We start from the raw sequence: 19,943 nt of genomic DNA, 5'->3' as shown, positions 1-19,943 counted from the left end.
TATTCGAGCTTGGAACTCTAAATTAAAGGATATATATGGCCTATCATAATTAATTCAAGGAGAAAATAAAAAGTCACCTTATATTAAGATTACATGTTATTACAGTGTTAAAGTTTCTAGCCAAACAAAATTCACAAATGAAATATTTTATTAAATTTTAAATGCTAAGATGAGATTTAAACATCTAATCCTTAAATGTGGACGAGTGAACCCATTCCTTGACTAAAATTTGTTATTTATTTATGAATTAAGTTGACATGATGAGAGGGAGCAGAATCATTTGAGAAGGCTCCATCAAAATATTTAAGTAGTTGTCAGAATTTCCAAACTCTGATGCACAAGCTAAGTAATTAAGTAGCCACGCTACTCTCTCTCTATATATTCACGTTCTTGCAACTTGCAACTCCAAAGTCCAAATCACAATGCCTGTAACAGCAGCAGCCACCTTACTATTTCTCGCGGCGGTAATTTCCGCCGCGAACTCGTGTCCGCCCTCCGACCGGGAAGCACTATTAGCCTTTAAGGCTGCTCTCCGGGAGCCGTACAACGGCGGAATCTTCAACTCCTGGACCGGCACTAACTGCTGCCGGAACTGGCTCGGCGTAGCATGCGACCAGAACTCCGGCAGAGTAGCCGAGATCAACCTCCGTGCCACCACGCTCTACACAACGTTCGAGAAGCCTCATCGCCAGGGATACATGGCCGGTCACATCTCCCCGGAGATCTGCAAACTCGCTAGCCTCTCCAGCATCGTCATCACCGACTGGCAAGGAATCTCCGGCGACGTTCCTCCCTGCATCACCTCCCTCTCCTTCCTCCGCATCATCGATCTCACTGGAAACCGAATCACCGGAACTCTCCCCTCCAACATCGGAAACCTCCGGCAGCTGACGCATCTTAGCGCCGCCGACAACTCCATCACCGGCGTAATACCGGCATCGATTTCGTCGTTGACCGGATTAACGTACCTTGACCTCCGTAACAACAGAATCTCTGGCCCGATCCCGAACAGTTTGGGCCAACTAAGGTTTCTGAGCCGGGCCTTCCTTAACGGGAACCAGATTAGTGGGCCAATTCCGGGCTCAATTTCTCGAATGTATCGTCTCGTGGATCTGGATCTGTCTCGAAACAGGCTATCGGGGTCCATACCTGAATCATTGGGCCGAATGCCAGTTCTAGCAACACTAAATTTGAATACAAACAACCTTTCGGGAAAGATTCCATCGGGCCTGTTGGGCTCAGGTATCAGTGATTTGGACTTGAGCCATAACATGCTGGAGGGTTATATACCTGATTCGTTTGGGCCCAAGTCTTATTTTACGTGTTTGGAATTAGGTTACAATAATTTTAGGGGTTCGATCCCTAAATCCATTGCTAAAGCTGCGTTTATTGGGTTTCTTGATTTGAGCTATAATCACTTGTGTGGCCCAATTCCAAAGGGTGGTGTGTTTGATACTCTTGATGAGTCCTCATTCGCCCACAATGATTGTCTCTGTGGGAAGCCACTACTCAAAGCTTGCTAATTATTATTCTTTGTTTATCTTTCGTGTTCTTTCAAAATGTGTCTGTATTTGTGAGCTAGAAAAGTAAGTTATTCTTACCATATGTATGTCGCTCTATTTGTGATAAGCTGAAGGAGATGGAAAGGGTTTTGTTCCTTTATCATCCGTAGATGGCCAATGATTTTTTTCTGTAAAGAGTTTTGTTTCTAGATTTATTATGCTTTTGATTAAGATACATGTTACTCTCAACACCGGGCGTTTAGTAGAAGCAGAAAATTAAAGTAAACCAAAACCTTTACTTCCCTCATAAGTGTTTTATATAAACAAACGTCAAAATGAATGTTAATTAGCGTTAAGAAGTCTCGTGTTTTTATGGCTTGAAGAAAATATGATAAGGTTAAATTAACTTTATCCAAAGCAAAATATATGGTATCCTTTGTATTCAAGAATGCCTTCTAGCTATATATCTCGTGTATGTGTCCTGAAATAGCTAGTGATGAAGAGTGAAGACTAGCTTCGCAGCTAGTGCCCCTACAAAAACCAACTTTGAATTTTGCCTCTTTAGCTGAGATGTGATAGCTATAATAAGCTATAACTAGATCACTTTAAAAAGAACTGCTTTGCCATAACAGCTGAATCTGATACTAAACACATAAAGTGTCAAATTAAAGTGAAATAACAATCTTCATTAGTTTCATTCCTATAGCTTTTTAATGTGTACCTAATAAGCCTAAAACATAGACACACAGATACTCATTTCATCTCCGCTATTTGGATCGATCAAAACATGCATGTACCTCACTCTAACTCAAGGATAGTTATATTACACCCACCGCATGAAAAGGATTAAACACTATACATTAGATTCAGCCCCACCATGCACCATCACTTTCAAAATCTACATCTACGAAATTCCTTCCTTGCATTTTTAACAGAACTAACTTCCCCAACAAAATTAACTTAAAAAGAAATTCATCAACATTAATCCTTATGCCACAAGAAACAATCCCTTAGCTTATGCTAACTAAACATGCAAATCTATATGTTATACTCATTTTTACCACTTTTCCTTTTTTAAATGGCCATAAGAACTCTCTACTACAACACAAAAATGTTATTCCTAGGCATCAAATATGGGAAACTCTTGATCAAGAAGACAACTATGTATTGGATATATGAGGAAATTAAATCCTACTACTTTATTTCATCTGACAGCTCCATCAATTGTCACGCATTCTGGCATAAGTGATCACAGAGAATAAAGGTACTAAAGTTGTTGTGATGTCTATAAAAATTTACAATTCAACATTTTATAACCTTTATGAGAGGTATATATATAACTATATACACATACCAAGCTAATTCCTATACTAAGTGACGTGCATTCTCACACACACACAAATCACATAGCACAATGTGTATAAGTGCAAGTTTAGTTACACTCTCATTAGTGACGTCACTAGTAGCTCTAATTACACAATTACAATTAGTACAATGTTGCCCTTCATCAGAATGGGCATCCCTAATGGCCATCAAGGCCTCCCTCTACGAACCAAACTTCGGAATCTTCCACACGTGGCGCGGCACCAACTGCTGCTACAAATGGTACGGCATTGCATGCGACCCGACCACCCGCCGTGTAGCCCAAATCAACCTCAACGGCCTAACCGTCCCCGACAATCGCCGTCGCCTCAACCGTCACGCCACCACCGGCTACATGACCGGCCACATTTCCCCTTCCATATGCAACCTCACACAACTCTCATCCATCACAATCTCTGATTGGAAGGGCATTTCGGGAATTATCCCTTCTTGTATTCAAACTCTTTCCTTACTTCAAATATTAGACCTCTCCAATAACAGCATTACCGGACAGGTCCCTAAAAGCATAGGAAGCCTCACACAACTTACAATGCTCAATCTCGCAGATAATCGCATCTCGGGAACCATTCCAACCACTCTAACTAACCTCAGGAATCTCGTACACCTCGATCTCCGTAACAACCTCATGAGAGGTCACATTCCAACGGACTTCGGCCGGCTCAACAACATGAACCGGGCTTTCTTGAGCCATAACCTTTTAACCGGTCCGATCCCCGAAACAATTTCCAGGATTTATGGTCTGGCCGTTCTGGACCTCTCAATGAACCGGTTTTCCGGTAAGGTTCACGAGTCACTGGGCCGGATGCCGGTTCTTGACTCGCTAAAACTGAAGTATAACAGATTAACGGGTGAGATTCCTTCCACGGTTTTGGGTTCGAGGATGACTCATTTGGATCTGAGAGGGAACATGCTGAGTGGGGAAATTGCTGACGTGTTCGGAGAGCGTTCGTATTTCATAAACCTGGATCTGTCTTTTAACAACTTGAGTGGTTCGGTTCCAAAGTCGTTGAGTTCTGCTAATTACATTGGTCACTTGGATTTGAGTCATAACCGTTTGTGTGGGAGGATTCCTAGTGGTGAACCGTTTGATCGTCTGAGAACGACGTCGTTTGAGCATAATAAGTGCCTATGTGGCATGCCTCTTAAGCCGTGCACTCAAGAAACAGTTTGAGTTTGTGCATTTGCATGTCTTTAATCAAGTTTGGAAATTGTTGAAGGTCATTAGTTATTGTTGGGTACTAGAAGCCGTGTGCTTAATATATATAATTTTGTAGTAATAACGCAATAAACGTTGATTATATGATTATGTGTATGTAATCCTATGTATGATGTTCATTCTACATTTTTCACACCAAATGCGAAGAAGGAAAAAAATTTTTTTTTTTTTTTTACGAAAGATATAGAGACTCGAACCCGCAACTTTTTAATTGAGTATGGAGAGATTATGTCATTTAAGCTATTGCTTCTTGGCAAGGAAAAAAAGATATATTGTAAGGCTTACATTTACTTCATTTATGGAAGTTGAATTAAGCAAAGGCAAGAGGAAATCTCTCTTTTGCCCTTTAGCCACGAAGCTAATAGGATTCAGTTTCCACACTCCTTGCAAAGTGAAGCTTGCAGCTTTATTGAAAGCAGCATCAGAACCATTGCAACTCAGCTGCTTCACTACTACTACTCCATGAGTGGTAACAAAGCAACCATGATTACTTTCAGAGTTTCAGGTTTCAAAGATACATAGTGTTCCATCTTTTCCATCCAATCCATTTACCACAACAAAAGAAGAAGACGGCTCACTTTTGGATTGATTGGATTTTTCATTGTGTCCAAATTTGTGTTTAAAAGAGTTCCCTATACTTAACATCTCATTGTAACTTCTTTTCTTTTAGAATTTTCATCTGAAAATAAACTATAAACATCTACAAGTTATATAGTTGGAACAGAAGAGAAAAATGGACTACAACTTGCTCTACAAATGAATATTGTTTTTTTTTTTATTTGATTATAGATCAAACTCATATGATGTTTATTCCACTTACTATACACCATGTGGGAGAGAAGAAGAAAATAATAAAATATAAGGACAACTCTTACATCAACTTTGAATGTTGAAATAAACAGTATAAGGCAAATCTTTGAATGTGAACAATGGCTCCAAGAGAAAATCCCTGTTTGCACCCTTAGCCACAAAGCTAATAGGATTATATTTCCTTATTCCTTCTTCTATAACAAAGCTTGCTGCTTGGTTAAAATCATCTCCAGAGCCACTGCAACTAAGCTTCACTCCTCCATCAGTGGTAACAAAGCAACCATCATCGCTTTCAGATTTCAAAGATACCGTTTCCTTTTGTCCATCCAAGCCTTGTACCACGATAAAGGAAGAAGATGCCGCACTTTTGGATTGATCAATAATAAGAGGTTGGTTTGGTCCTTGGTGAATCACATACATGCCAGGGGGATTAAATAGTTCTATCGTCACGGATTTGCCAATAAGATCCTTCCATGTAGAGAACTTTGTGGAAGGATCTTTTGGGACTAGCCTAAATGTTTTGTCAATGGCAGAATCAGGGTCTGGTGTAGATGTAGGTAATGATTCCATTGTAAGTGATGATTGGTTTGTGTTTGTTAAGGCATAAGTTGAGTTTGCAAAGCCTTGGTACAAAGTGAATAGTTGACTATTGTAGCTGGCAGAAACTGGGGTAATCCAATCTCCAGAAGTTGTTTTACCGCTGGAGTTAATGTCCCAATCACCGGTTGTATGGCCGGCAAGGAGATATGGTCCATAAAGAATTGCTTGAACAGATGCATATTCAGGCCTGTCATCTGAATTTAATTCAGAAAGCAAGTATTTTCATTATAAGTATATACTCTAACTTCAGATTAAGAATACTAGAATTCAATGCACATGGATTATTTTGTGAAGCTACCTTTTATGGCCTCTGTTCTGATGGTAATAGGCAACTGAAGCTTCAGTTTGTCACCTGCACTCCACTGTCGGCTTACTGACAAAAAATTTCCTTCAAGAACACAGAATAAAATGTCAATGTTAGTCTTCTGCTCATTTCTATTATTCTCCCTTTTCCTCTTTTTTATGATAAAAAGAAGATTCATACCAGGACTTGGTAGAGATAAAGTTGCATCGTTCAATGTTGCTTTGGCACCATCCAAACTAGTCCAAGATGGTATGCGAAATTTCAACGTACTCCCGGTTTTCTGAAAAAATTGAAGATTAGATGATATGACTAGATTAAACATGTTGAATATAGAGGTACTGAGATTCAATAAGATATTCTAGTTGTTACCTCGTTAGGAGAAAATGTAAATGTGACTCTTAGGTAAGGATCCCATGAAACAACTGGATCTACGGTTTGATTGATCTCAATTTCCCCAGATTTCCAATTAAAGGAGCTTGATATATACTGAATGATATAAAGAGTAGGTTCATTCGCCTGCTCTTCAAAATAGATAGAATCTCCAAGCTTTGAGAATGACTCAATTCCTAGTGAACATGAAAGAGAAAGAGAAGTTCATAACATAACATAACGAAGGAGTGCAGATATGGTGTACTTAGGCACAATTCAGAAAGTAAATAGAAAGCATAGATATAAACCTGTTCCATAGCAGCACCAGAAAGAATCAAACTGTGTTCCCCAGCCATGTCCAGTTTTGGCCTTGGAAACCCCTCTGGCTAGGGGAAGCATATAAATCATCACTCCAGGATCTGTTCCCCTTTGAATGCTAAGTACACCATTCGTCAAGGCGCGTTCATAATAATCTGCATAAGAAACCTCCTTGGTCCATCTAAACAGGTGGCGAGAAACCTGAGAAATGGTTTTATTTTTAGAATATAAGATGATGGAAACAATATAGAATTACGTAAATATTTCAACAGAAAGAAACTAAAATTTATCTGAATATCAAATGTTACATCACACTCAAACATATAAACTATATCTCCATATAAAATAAATGAATCAGCATTTGATAACATATCCCATCGAGAAAGTAGCAAGACAAGAACTATGTTATATGTCTAATGAAATACAATGTGGTGATATTTGAGAGATCCCCTTCTAACTTATTTCCCTCTTCCAAGAATTCAAATAATCATGAAAGATTTTCATCTGCACATCTTTAACTTCCTGGATTCAAGCTGCAAGATGAGCTTAAAGAAAAGAGATACAATTAATTGCATATACCTTCAACATGTTGTAAGTTGTGCATGATTCTTCAGTTTCTGTTGTTTTTAAGTTGTCTGCTATTCTCTTTGGATTATGCCTGTGCAAAAATCAAAGTGAAGGAGCTTAGAAAGTTATATAAAGGTACAGAACAATTCCTAGACTTGACTGATGCCCATGTAGAATGAGACAATCATTCAATGGATAACAAGAACTGAAACTAAAAATGCCAATATCATCATACCAGAACTCCGACACTGATGTTCCTCCAGTAGCATAGCTGTGAGAAGAGTTAATAATGTCCATAAAGAATGTCCCAATATCCTAACACCCAAAGAAAAAAACAAGGCAGAGCTTAGAAACTTGAAAAGCATGACTGCTTGGCTTAATTTATATTTCCATTAAAACTACTAAACATACCCAATATTTGGGAGGAGTATACAGATACTATAAATAGACTTGGAATATGAAAATTGAGCAACAAATTTACTACAGAAACATAGTACACCTAAACGAACCCTAAATTACATGTTGAAAAATTTAAAGTAATTAAACAACATTGAACCAGAAAAATGGTAAATATAAACAACTTTGCTCAAACTAAAAGATATCTATTCCAGAAATCTACAGTATGCATATAGCAATTCACCTTATAAAGTGGATCACCAGTGACTTCATGCCGCATTTGAGCTCCAATAACAACGGGGATATGTGTATTAGCATGAAAATTAGTTATGTCATTAGCCTACAAGGAAAAAAGAGAGAGAATTTCAAAAACAGCAATTACATTTGAAGGATCATACAGTGTGGAATATCTATCAGAACGAATATTATAATCACTACCTGTACAGCAAGCAACCCTAAAAAACATGGCTTGTCAAAAAGGTGAGCCAACATTAAATGCTTTGGATCTGCCTGCAGAAAATAAACATGACAGCTTCATCTCAAGAGTGAAGTTTCAGAAAAAAAAAAAGTGCAATGTGCTATATTCTTTAAAGAAGTCTTGTAAGTAAGCCAACAGCTATACTCATATCAACAGAAAAAATCGTAAAATCAATTGAAACAACATGAGAGCTAACACACAAACTAACCGTTAACGTGTATAATCTGTAAAGGACATCATTCATTCCCCCAGTTTCCTCATTCAGTGATTCATAGTGCCTACTTATAGTGTTCTTTGTTATTACATTCAACACTCGGTTGTAAAAGTAATCAACCATCCATGTCACAACTTTTAGAGCTTGAGGATTTCCAGCAAAAGTATGTTGATCCAACAGGCCGGCCAATATCTGTTAAAGATTAATTTTTTTGATAACAAAAGAAAGAATTTCATTAATGTATTGAGGCCAAAAGAAAGCACTTGCAAGTAAAATCTACCTTTTTTCTATTGTACCTTGTGAATGGTGTAATAGGGAGCCCACACAGGCTGAATAGCTTCAAATCTGTCAAAAAACTCAGATGGAAATGCAGAGAGATATCCAGTTCCAATTTTCTGCTGACAGGCAGAGAGACCGGCGACAACGGCTGACATTTTATCCTTCAATTTATCATTCTGTGTGCTCGCCCACATTAGAGCTGATGCACTTAAGTAATGCCCTGCAGAAGTGTTAAAAACATGCAATTATAGACCAAACATGGAAAGTGAATTGCAGAGGTTGAAAAGTTGCAACAAGGGTAATGTACTTTGCAAGATGGTACAGTGCTAAAATCCCAAGGAGACCAAAATATGCATCTGTATCTAAACATCTGTGTGAGAAAGACAGTGCAGGTATTGTGAATAAACATCAGACCAATTGAACAAAACTCAGTACTTGAAATCCATGAATTTCAATGAGTCCTTCAATACAGAAAGACAAGATTTACCAAAGCCTGTAAACATTATTGGCTGTTTGGGTGGATTGGTCTATAAAGTATAAATACACCTTCCATTTTAAATTCAAATAAACACTTTAATCTTTTCTCAGATCATCACAAGAGACCCTTTTGAATATTAGAATGAATAAGAATCAACAATAATCTGATATAGGCTATTATGTTTTCCTTTTGCAATTTAAAGTCTTTACACAGAAACCTGAAGAGCTGAGTATATGAACAACAAAAAATAGAGCATATTCTAACTTAGTCAGGTTAACTATATAAATCAACAACTATTTTTTAATATAAATTATTGCGGTAGGTTGACAGATCATTTTAAGTTTTTAACCTAAGAAGCTAAGTATAAATAAACAACATTAAAATTCACCAAAACATACCAAAACACTAAGAGAGCATAGAAATTAAATCTAAAAAAAAAAATACCAGCACCAATAATAGTTTAGAAGATCAATGAAATAAATATACTAACCAACAAAATGACCCCTGAGCTCAACATTGGAACCTTCCCATCCTCCATAAGGTGTCCCAGGAGTATCAAGACCAGCTGTCTTCCTGAAACTCCAAAGCAACCTGTCAACATCCAACATCAAGAGATACTCCAAGTTGGTGTTCTGTGCCCTGCCATGGATTGAATCCAACGGCAGCCTCACATCCTGCAAAGGCACCTCTTTGAGGAACCCTGCAGCCTCAGGAGAGTCCTTAAACACACCAAGGTTCTTGATTTTCCTGTACATGAATGCCCAATCATGTTGGTCCCTCTGTGATAGGAACCTCCTTGGAAGCAAATCAGCCCATGCTGAATCATCTGTTGGTGTCAAATGGAAATGAGACATCACTTCTTTCTTCCAAGTTTCATTCTTGGAAGTTAAGAGTTCATAGCGGAAGGAGTGTGATTGTGTTGGAATGTTTGTGCACTCTTTTGTCTGTGCATAGCAACAACACACAACAAGTGAGAAAGTAAGCAATAAGAGAACAACAGAAGCCTCCTCCTTCATCCTCTTCCTGAGAATTTCAAACAACGAAAACAATGGGTTAGTTTTGAGGCTTCAAAAGTTTAAAACCAAAGGCAAAACGGTTACCAAAGTAGACTGAGGCATTAAAACAAACAACCTGTGTTCAAGTTTGAGTAGAACTAGAACTGAATTGAATTGAATAAATAACAAGAAAGGTAAACACTATAATATATATTTTGTTCTTCATAAAAGAGGATAAGAAAGGAAGTATGGGATGATGGGTATATCCCAATTGAAGGCAGAGAGAAAATTGAGGGAAGAAAGAGAAGAGAAAAAGTGAAGATTAGTTGGCATACATAGTCAAAAGAGAGACACAGGCAGAGGCAGAGCAGAACAAGGGTGAACAGTTAAGAGTAAGACAACATAATCATAAACATGTGAACTGTGAACTCTGAACTGTGAACTGAATGGGATCTCTCACTTTTTTCTCTTCAATTTATATCTGCTTAATCATCTCCCATAATCAACCCAATATACAATTAATGAACGATTCATTTCTATATGAAATGCACCACGTAGTGATCATGAGGACACATTTTTATTTTTAATATTAGGTTAACAATGATGTTTTCTACTGTGGTATTTTTCTAAAATATAGGATGATTTAAGTTATGGAATACAAACCGAACCGTCTGATTTTTGTATTTGGACCGTCTGATTTTGTTTAAAAAATTAAAAAAATTTGGAGTATACAAATCAGACAATCCAATTTGTGTACTCCAATTTTTTTTATTTTTTAAACATAAATCGGAGGATTCGATTTGTATACCTCAACTTTTTAAAATTTTTTAGGGTTAACCACTAAAAATGCCTCCGAATTATTCAAACGCTGACAGAAATGCACCCGAATTTTACTATCGACAAAAATACCTTTAAATAATTTAAAAACATAACAACAATACCCAACGGTAAATATATATTTTCAAAAAATACCTTAGAGATTGAATTTTGATGTGATTTTTCACAAGAATAATTAAAAAATGAGATATTATTATTCTTAAAATTTGATAATTTTTTTTAAGTATATATTTTTTTGTGATTTTTTAAAAGTATTATTAGTTGTTAACAAAAAAATTACAAAAAAATATATACACAACGAAAAATCACCAAATTTTAAGGATACTAATATCTCATTTTCTTAATCATGCTTGCAAAAAATTGTATTAAAATTCAATCTCTAATATATTTTTTGAGAAATACATATTTAATTTTAGATAATCTTGCAAAAAAACTAACATTAAATATGTATTTCTCAAAATATATAATAGAGATTGAATTTTGATGTAATTTTTTGCAAACATAATTAAAAAAATGAGATATTATTATTCTTAAAATTTGGTGATTTTTTGTTTCGTATATATTATTTTGTAATTTTTTAAAAGTATTATTGGTTGTTAACAAAAATAATTATAAAAAATTATATACCTAACAAAAAATCATCAATTTTTATTTATAATAATATATTATTTTTATAATCATACTTGTAAAAAATTGCATCAAAATTCAATCTCTAAGGTATTTTTTGAAAATATATATTTACTGTTAGGTATTGTTGTTGTGTTTTTAAATTATTTAAAAGCATTTTTGTCGATAGTAAAATTTGGGTGTATTTTTTTCGGCGTTTGAATAATTCGGGGACGTTTTTGGTGGTTAACCCACTTTTTTAAACACAAATCGGAGAGTCTAATTTATATATCTCCCATCATTTTAAAAAACACCAATAATTATTATGTTAAGGTATAACACTTATCCTATTTTTATTTCTAAATTTTTTAGCCTCATAAGAAAGTTGAGACAAATTTGGGGGATACAATCATTTTGAAACAATAATTTCAAAAATGAATAAATATTTTTTTTCATGAAATAGAATACCTTTTTTAAATTTATATTAACATTAAAAATAAAAAATATAGTCAATGATGACAGCCTAGACAAGTAATAAAGTCAAGAGAAAAGAAAAAAAAATATTGATGTTTTTTTTTGGATAAACTAAAAAATATTATTGATAAACTAATATATATATATATGAATCCACTAGCTTAGCTGCATTTATATATATGGTTAGAGTGAAGAAGGTGCAGCTAAAAAATTAAATTGCCACCAAAAAAAGGTCATCTCGTGAAAGGTAAGATATATATGGATTGAGAGTAATGGTTACTTAATAATTAATAATATCCTTCCAAATATTTTATCTTAATCACTAAAGAGAGAAAAAGAAAGCAATTACTGATAGATAACAGACCATTTTGATTGATAATAATTTCCAATTTTATTTAATCTTGAAACTATAGACTACTTACATAAAATTATAATGTAAACACGTATTATGTTAAACAAATTAGTTATATACTATGCCTTCAATAACATGTGCTAATAGATATTAACAATGCTTTGATGACTCTGAAAGGTAGAGAGTAGTGGAGAGAGTAGAAATATCAAATACTATATCATGTGAAGCAATAGTATTGGTAGTGACAAAAAATATACAGATTCACGGGTCCTTGATTCCATAATAACATGATATTCCACTACTTCTTCATTCACATGCATGTCTCATCAAATCAAAATATACCCTATATTTTGCTGTCATTTTTTGTTTTCTTTCTTGTTTTTCCACTTATGTGTAGTTGGTTAATTGAACTCTGTGCCCTCTCATCACGCAAAGTTACCTGCCCTATGTTGTTCACACAAAAGGTCCAACAATTAGGATAATGGCTGAAGAAGCCATTAACATAATCCTCCAAAAAGTATAGGTTACATTACTTAATTAATAGCTTTCTAAGATTCTCGAACTTGTTTGATTTGCATTTTATTTTTTATTTTTAGTATTTTTTATCTTTAAAATTTTGTAAAAAAAAGTAATAATAATAAAATTTTATTTTGTTTACTACCAATTTTTTATAATAATTATTTAAAAGAGTTACATAAAAAGTGTTATAATATTATTTCTTTTAAAAGTTTAAAGTTGAGAGAAGAGACAATATAAATAAATTTCTCATTTTATTTGTTTTATGTTTTTTTTTAATTATCAAACTCTAAATTTTTTGGATATAGAATTTTGATACCATGTCATGATACCACTTTTTTTTCTAAAGTTTAAGTTGATAGAATAAGACAACATATATAATTATATTTATATCTATAACGAAAAGAATTTCATATTTTATCTAAAAATAAAATAGTGTGCACATAGATTTAAATATCATCAATAATGGCTAGCTAGCCTCACATGATCACATCAATAGAGACATGGCACATAAACTATAATTTTGATATTTATTTGGCACAGCTAAGATGGGTTAATGCATGATAGGAACCTAGCCTTAGGCTTTATCTTTCGATGGTCTTTTGATTAGTTATAAATAGAAGGAAATTAAAATGGCAATAAAGTTTGTTAGGATTGAGTACTTGTGGGTAGTGGGAGAAGCTCTTTCTAACTACCATCTCAACCCTTTCATATTTCTTGGTTATAACATCACATTTCTTATATATAATATATATCCCCTTTGTAAATTAACATTTTTAATAAGTTACTTTATCAACATTTTTAGCCTCAGTCTAGATAAACAATTTAATTAATTAAATTTTTTTAAAAAAATAGTTTAAATAATAAATAATTATATTAAAAATAACTTATAAATAAGTTATTTGATATTTGAATTTTCAGTTCTAAATAGGGGTGGTACGAATTTTTGCTCTACTCGACTCCGTCCCGCCGTACAACAACTCGCATAGAACCCGCCCCGCTTTTACCTGCAGGTAGTAAAATGTTGAACCCTAACCGTCCCTGCGGGTACCCGTCCCGCCCCTATAATTATTAAAATCCAATAAATAAAATTAAGTTTCAAAATTTATATAACCATCATCACATACATAACATAAATTAAAGTAAAAATTTAAATAAGATACAATATTATTAATCATTTACTAATTATTTTACATATATTATACATATTATATATTAAAATTATATTATTATATATATAGCGGGGCAGGTAGGGGCGGGTATTACCTAAACCCGACCCCGCCCCGCCCCGGTGCGGGGTAATTATCCGCCCCGAGCGGGTAGGGACGGGGTGGGTACCCGCGGGTTCGGGTGGTATTATCATCCCTAGTTCTAAAAGTATTTTAAAAAAGATGTAATAAAAAGTTTTTTATTATGAGATAAGTCATTTTTTTTTAACTTCTCTATAAGCTCCTAAATAACTTCTTAAAAAACTGCAATTTGATTTTGAAAATTACACCAGACATTAATACTACTACTTTTTCATAAATTAAAAGCTCAAACAAATTACTTTTAAAACTTCCTAAACAGAGCCTTAATCCTAGTTATTGCCGGAGAAGGGAAGGTATCCTAGGTTCTTCATTATCACATATAGGTGTTTGTCATGTTTGAGTATCAAAATTTGACATAAAATATAATGAGAAAATATAAAAAACTAAATTTTAATTGGTCAACATTAGTCAATTTTAAAATTTAGATTTATAATTTATAATTTGAGATTAAAAATTCATAATTTAAGATCTAAAATTTAAAATAAACAAAATAATTAAAAAAATTAATTTTCTAATATTACTGAAACACAACATATAATTCTTCTAAAAAGTAATGTGCCTAAGTTGGTAGTTCTACATAGCCACTAGTAAATAGAAGGAGTACAATATCTTTGTGGAATGAAAGCAATGGTTCCTTGTTTTCAAATGAATTTTCATCCAAGAAAGTGATAAAGCTAAGTGAATACGACTTGGGGTTTGGCTCATATGAGACAAGAAAGCTGACGATGGAATATTAAATCACCACTCTCACCAAACATTACAAGGACATACATACATACATACTAAAACATATATCAAGTGGATAAATAAGTATATTACCCCAACAAAATTGCATTAGGCCTTGATATATATTTAAGGACATTACTTAAAAAGTGCCTAGTCTTGATCTTTGATAATTTGGTCCTGTTTGGCCTTGGCGCTTGATCAATAATTATTTTTGTCTTATGTTTCATTAATCCGTGCAAGACTAGAAGCATTTTTCAGATTTAAGAAAGATTTCCACTTATAGGTTAATCTTATAATAATGTGCTACTTTGCTTGCAATAAAATGTTGCCTATACATGTTTAAAATATTTCCGTGCAAGAGTGTATAGGGTCACTTTTATTAGAACAAACAAATTAAACTCCACAACAAACAAATTGGAGCTTTGAGACATTATGGGTTAACAATTATGTTATTTATACACAAAAGTTTAGTTATTAAATTAATTACTTATATAAATTATATATTAAAATACAAAATACACATTAAAAATAAATTAAATAACATATATATTTATACAAAAATATATGATCATTATTGATTTAATAATTAATTTTTTGTGTCCACATAATATTTTTTGTAAGCTAATTATCATCATCCTAGAACTACAAATGATTAAATTCCTTAATAGTGATATACTATCATATACGACCTTCCACCGTGAGAAGTGGAATTAACAATAATCATAAGCAAAACATGTATACATGTTATAACCATGAAACACAGAGAATGCAAATCTTAATTAGATAAACCATGCATTACACTTAAAGAAAACATTAATTGCATTTAATGCGGTCAACATTCGTATTTCAGATAAGCCATGATAATTAGTGGTAATTAATTAAGTATAACATTACTCTCAAATTCTGCGGATTATATTAGAGCATATGGTTGCAATATTTAATTATTTATATATGTTGAATCTTATACGATCCTTATTAATTGTGGTGGAAAGCAAAGCTGTAAATGGGAGGCATACTTGCCTTATCCAAACACATCCTTTAGTATTAATTAGTGAATCAATTAATAAATATAAAAAATTGACCACTTAATTTAAACGTGCCCTCTAGGGTGTAGTGTGTTGGTTATTAGTGTATGGTCTTGGTGTTAGTGGATATAACATAGAGTGACATACTAATTACGGATTTTGATAGTTTACTCGCTAATAACCTCTTTATTTTGAGATAATATTCAATTTGATTTCTAAATTTACATACGAATTTTAATTTAATTCCTAAAATTTCAATTGTCTTTATTTAGTTCCCAAATTTTACGAACATAATTCGTGTTAGTTTTTGAAACAATTTTCAATGTATACACATTAATAAAACGCTGTCATGGACAGGCGGATGCCACATTAGATTTTGTAAAATGATGTCATTTTAGTTTTGACACTCAAATAACCAAAAAATAACATAAGTGGTGTTTATTAAAACTTTACCTAACAAAACAAATGATGCGACATCATTTTTTAGCTATTAGAATGCCAAAATTAAAACTACATCATTTTACATGTTTCAGTGTAGCATTTGATTGTCCATCTCAATACTCCATTAACTTTTTTAACTAAAAATCGTCTTAGAGACTAATGTGAGACACGTTTATAAAATTTGGGGACTAAATAGAGGTAATAAGACTTTAGAGACTAAATTGATACTCGCGTACAAATTCAGGGATCAAATTGAGTATTAATTCCTCCATTTTTATATTGCCATCACATAATTAAATTATTTTTTATATTTGGACTTTGATCACATAATTAATATGGGGGCAATAGTGCTGATGAAAGAAAAGTGGACAGTTTGCGGAAGCATCAACCATACACTTGGATTTGGGCCTTACACTTTGCATAAAATCTGAACCAAATCATTGAGATAGAAAAAAACGATTTTGCTGAGACAGCAGCCTAACCGAAACAAACTTTGCCACTTCCTAGTTCTTGTTCTTGTTAATTTTCCTATCAATCTCACTCATAAATCGCCTCCTAAGCTTTGTCTCTATGTGTGGATATATCAAGTTACCAACATCACGCATCATGCAGCTGCCCTTACCATAATGGTTACAATTCATAATAATAATTCAAGAATAAATTTTATACTACTAGAAGTGATTCTAAACAATTATAACAAAAACAATTTTTATATTTTGGATTTTTTATAATATATCATTTTGTTATAATTTAAGAATTAATTTGTTGTAAATTTCAGCTCTATTTAAAAATTTATCGCTGATCAATGAATTACTGCATATACAGAATGAAATTCAAACTTCAGATCTTTATTTAAATAAATTAACAAACTAATCATTGAACTAATTAGTTTAAGAAGAAGGGTATATGAACCATATCCAATGGGCCAATTTTGATAATTTGGCTTTCACTCTTTAATTTCGATTTTTGAGCAATCAATTTATAATATTAATTAATTAAACCCAATCCATAAAGAGTCACAATCAAGTGTAAGATTGCTTATACGTTAAGAAGAAGCTCTTAATGTCAAAACAAGCAAGCAAACACGCAGTGTAACCATGACCTTGTTCTAACCAAGTTAGTGGAGTTACTCCAAAAATTCCAATACCATTTCCATTTGGAAAATTAAAGATTATTTATGGTTATCATCAAGTATTAACTTTTCGGGATGCAGTTGCAAGGAAAAATTAAATTAAGTAACCCTACTATAAAGATATTTTTCATATTAATTAAATGTTCTAAAGGTACGGTTTTCAGTAAGACCACAAGCTATAAGGTCTCAACCATTCATCAGTTATAGAAGGTGGAGTCTCTATAGTCTCATCAACTTGAATTTTCTTGAATTGGATTGGTTCAAGTCGAATTCCTGCAAGTTGTGCCCTTAGTGGACCATAGTGTTCTAAACTACTAAGGGATCTTTATTTTGTTTTATTTATTTTAAGTATGGGATTTCAGTTTATATACAGACAAAGTATAAGCATAGCTCAACTATAGAGATTTGAATTATCTAAAGTTTGAATTTTACTTTAAAAAATAAAGTGTGATCTCTCACTATTTATTTTATAGGTGAGACCAAGAATAAATATGAGAGAAAAATCATTCAAGAGTAGAAGATCACACTTTATCCTCTAAACTACAAATTTAAAATTTAGAAGATCCAAATTCTAACTATAGACATTATCCATGCGAAAATAAAATAAGTTAAAAGATATGCTAGTACCTTATGTAAATGAGCTAATCAATTGTAAGGTTCTCAAATGACCAACCTTGTTCATTTAGTTTTGTGGGCTAAACGGGTTTGTCTGTTTAATTTTTCCTTGTTTGCGGGGCAAAAATTTTAGATACAGACCATTTGTGACTAGTTTGACGGGTTAAACAGATTTATTTTATTTATTTTTTATATTTTTTTAAAATGAAAGTAACAGAATCTAATTATAGACTTTAAAAAATGTTACATTTTGACCACATAATCGTTAACTTACAAATTTTTAGTGAGTCAGAATGTGTTTTTCATTTTTTTAAAGAATTAAAAATGTCAACAGACCATCTATCTAATTTGCGAACTAGTCCGTATATCCGTCATTTTTTTAGGTTAATCAAACTCATACCATTTAGCCGAAAATATAAACAAACATGTTTTTAGAGACAAAAGGCTGCCAGTTTAGACGGTCCTAACAAGTTGTGCAGTCTATTTCCCCTTTTTTTATTGTCTCTTGTCTCCGGCTTAGGGCCTCCAAAGTGCCAAAAAAAGCCCCCAAACCAAGCATACAACAGAGTTTTCTTGATGGATTTATAAACTTCTTGGGCTTAAATATTTGGGCTGAGAATTGAAGTAACATTAATCGAGTAAGATTATCATACCAAAAACATTAATTTTATAAACATCTATTTCTGGCAATAGCTAACAAAGTGATTTATTAAGTTTTCTATAAAGTCATTTCCATTATTATATACAAAATTTATAAGAACTAGAAAAACCTTATATTGAAGATGATTTTAACTAGTATCCTTAAAACACTTATTACTTAAAACTCATATACTTATGACGTGTACAACTTTAAGTTGTGTAATTTCCAGGTAGGTGCGAAATTATTGGATTAAGTTGATCCTATATATATGGCTTTCCAATCACTTTCACAATCATCTTACTTTGTAATTATATAGCCAATAACTTTCGGCAAACATAACAGTTCAATTATGCAGTCTATTTCCTAGTCAAACTGAAGGCACCTTTGACTAAGGAACAAATTAAATCTTTTCAATGTATGCTAATGCTAATTGCATTAATCGCTATCCAACATGATTATTTGTCCTATCCTATACATTATATTGAAGACAAAAGGACGTGTTTGCATTACATTGCACTAATAATGTGGGACCTTATCAGGAATCGTATCCTTTTAACTAACTTGGCATAGGATGAATACCCAAAATTGATGGACACAAGGCAAACCTTTCAATTTTCATGTTACTACCGCTATTTCACAAGGGAACCCATTCCTTGCTTTTACTCACTTCCAAGTATCACATTCTCCTACTTAATTGACAAGGATATTCCTTATATCCATATATTGAAGCTATGAAAAATCGAAATTAAACTATATTATTATTATTATTTGTGAATTAATAGGTTTTAATGTGGTTTTGGGTTTAAGTTTACATAAAAAACAAAAAAAAAATATTATGGAGCAAGTTTACGAACAAGCACTATGGACCAAGTTTATCTTGGCGTGAAAGATAAGTTGTTAATTTCTATCGTTTAATAACTTAGTTCCCTAATAATAATAATTTGTGTGCATCCTACGAAGTCAATTAGTTTACCTAAACCATGATTTAATTTAGCAACCTGTTTCGCCATATATATAGTAAATTATTAGTTATCATATAAAACATAATTTACTGGTTATATTTTTGTTTTTAAAGATGTTATTCATACACCAAAATCAATTATTAAAATCAGTTACTAATATATTTGGGTATAAATATACGTGTGATTTAATCTATTTTAATATATATATTTTTATACTAATGGCTGATTTTAGTGTATGTATACGTAACATAATCTTTTTATTTTTCATATGTCGAACCTTTTGCAAATCAAACCATAAAATTGTGAAGCCAGAAAATACGTTGATGAGTATGTGTTAAATAAATCGGTTTGACTACGAATCAAATTATTTTTTCAGTAGATACTCTGCCATCAAAAAA

General features: G+C 32.9%; 3 protein-coding genes across 4 annotated transcripts; 2 read left to right on the top strand and 1 right to left on the bottom strand.

The window, feature by feature from the left end:
• The first annotated feature begins 262 nt into the window (after positions 1-262).
• LOC112736753 (uncharacterized) lies at positions 263-1,697 on the top strand. The gene has a single exon (XM_025786338.2). It carries the CDS (start codon positions 423-425, stop codon positions 1,521-1,523), a length of 1,101 nt encoding a protein of 366 aa, XP_025642123.1. The 5' UTR covers positions 263-422; the 3' UTR covers positions 1,524-1,697.
• A 1,171-nt stretch (positions 1,698-2,868) lies between these two features.
• On the top strand, positions 2,869-4,270 carry LOC112736752 (uncharacterized). The gene has a single exon (XM_025786337.3). The coding sequence runs from the start codon at positions 2,917-2,919 to the stop codon at positions 4,054-4,056; it is 1,140 nt and encodes a 379-aa protein (XP_025642122.1). The 5' UTR covers positions 2,869-2,916; the 3' UTR covers positions 4,057-4,270.
• A 576-nt stretch (positions 4,271-4,846) lies between these two features.
• Positions 4,847-10,511, bottom strand: LOC112736751 (uncharacterized). 2 transcript variants are annotated; one of them, XM_025786334.3, is made up of 13 exons: positions 10,245-10,511; positions 9,405-9,937; positions 8,454-8,656; positions 8,152-8,349; positions 7,904-7,975; positions 7,710-7,805; positions 7,305-7,384; positions 7,082-7,160; positions 6,493-6,703; positions 6,185-6,381; positions 5,996-6,095; positions 5,810-5,899; positions 4,847-5,705 (listed from the first exon to the last, which is right to left on the bottom strand). In XM_025786334.3, coding segments are annotated over exons 1-13 (2,589 nt in total). In that variant the 5' UTR covers positions 10,247-10,511; the 3' UTR covers positions 4,847-4,977. The 2 variants fall into 2 exon arrangements, with proteins under 2 accessions (XP_025642119.1, XP_025642120.1); XM_025786335.3 differs by having other exon boundaries at positions 10,046-10,418.
• Positions 10,512-19,943: the final 9,432 nt, after the last annotated feature.

The sequence above is a fragment of the Arachis hypogaea genome, chromosome 13 (assembly GCF_003086295.3).
Source record: "Arachis hypogaea cultivar Tifrunner chromosome 13, arahy.Tifrunner.gnm2.J5K5, whole genome shotgun sequence".
Classification (NCBI taxonomy): domain Eukaryota; kingdom Viridiplantae; phylum Streptophyta; class Magnoliopsida; order Fabales; family Fabaceae; genus Arachis; species Arachis hypogaea.
Note: the sequence above shows the minus strand (reverse complement) of the source record. Positions and strands in the feature narration are given on the sequence as shown.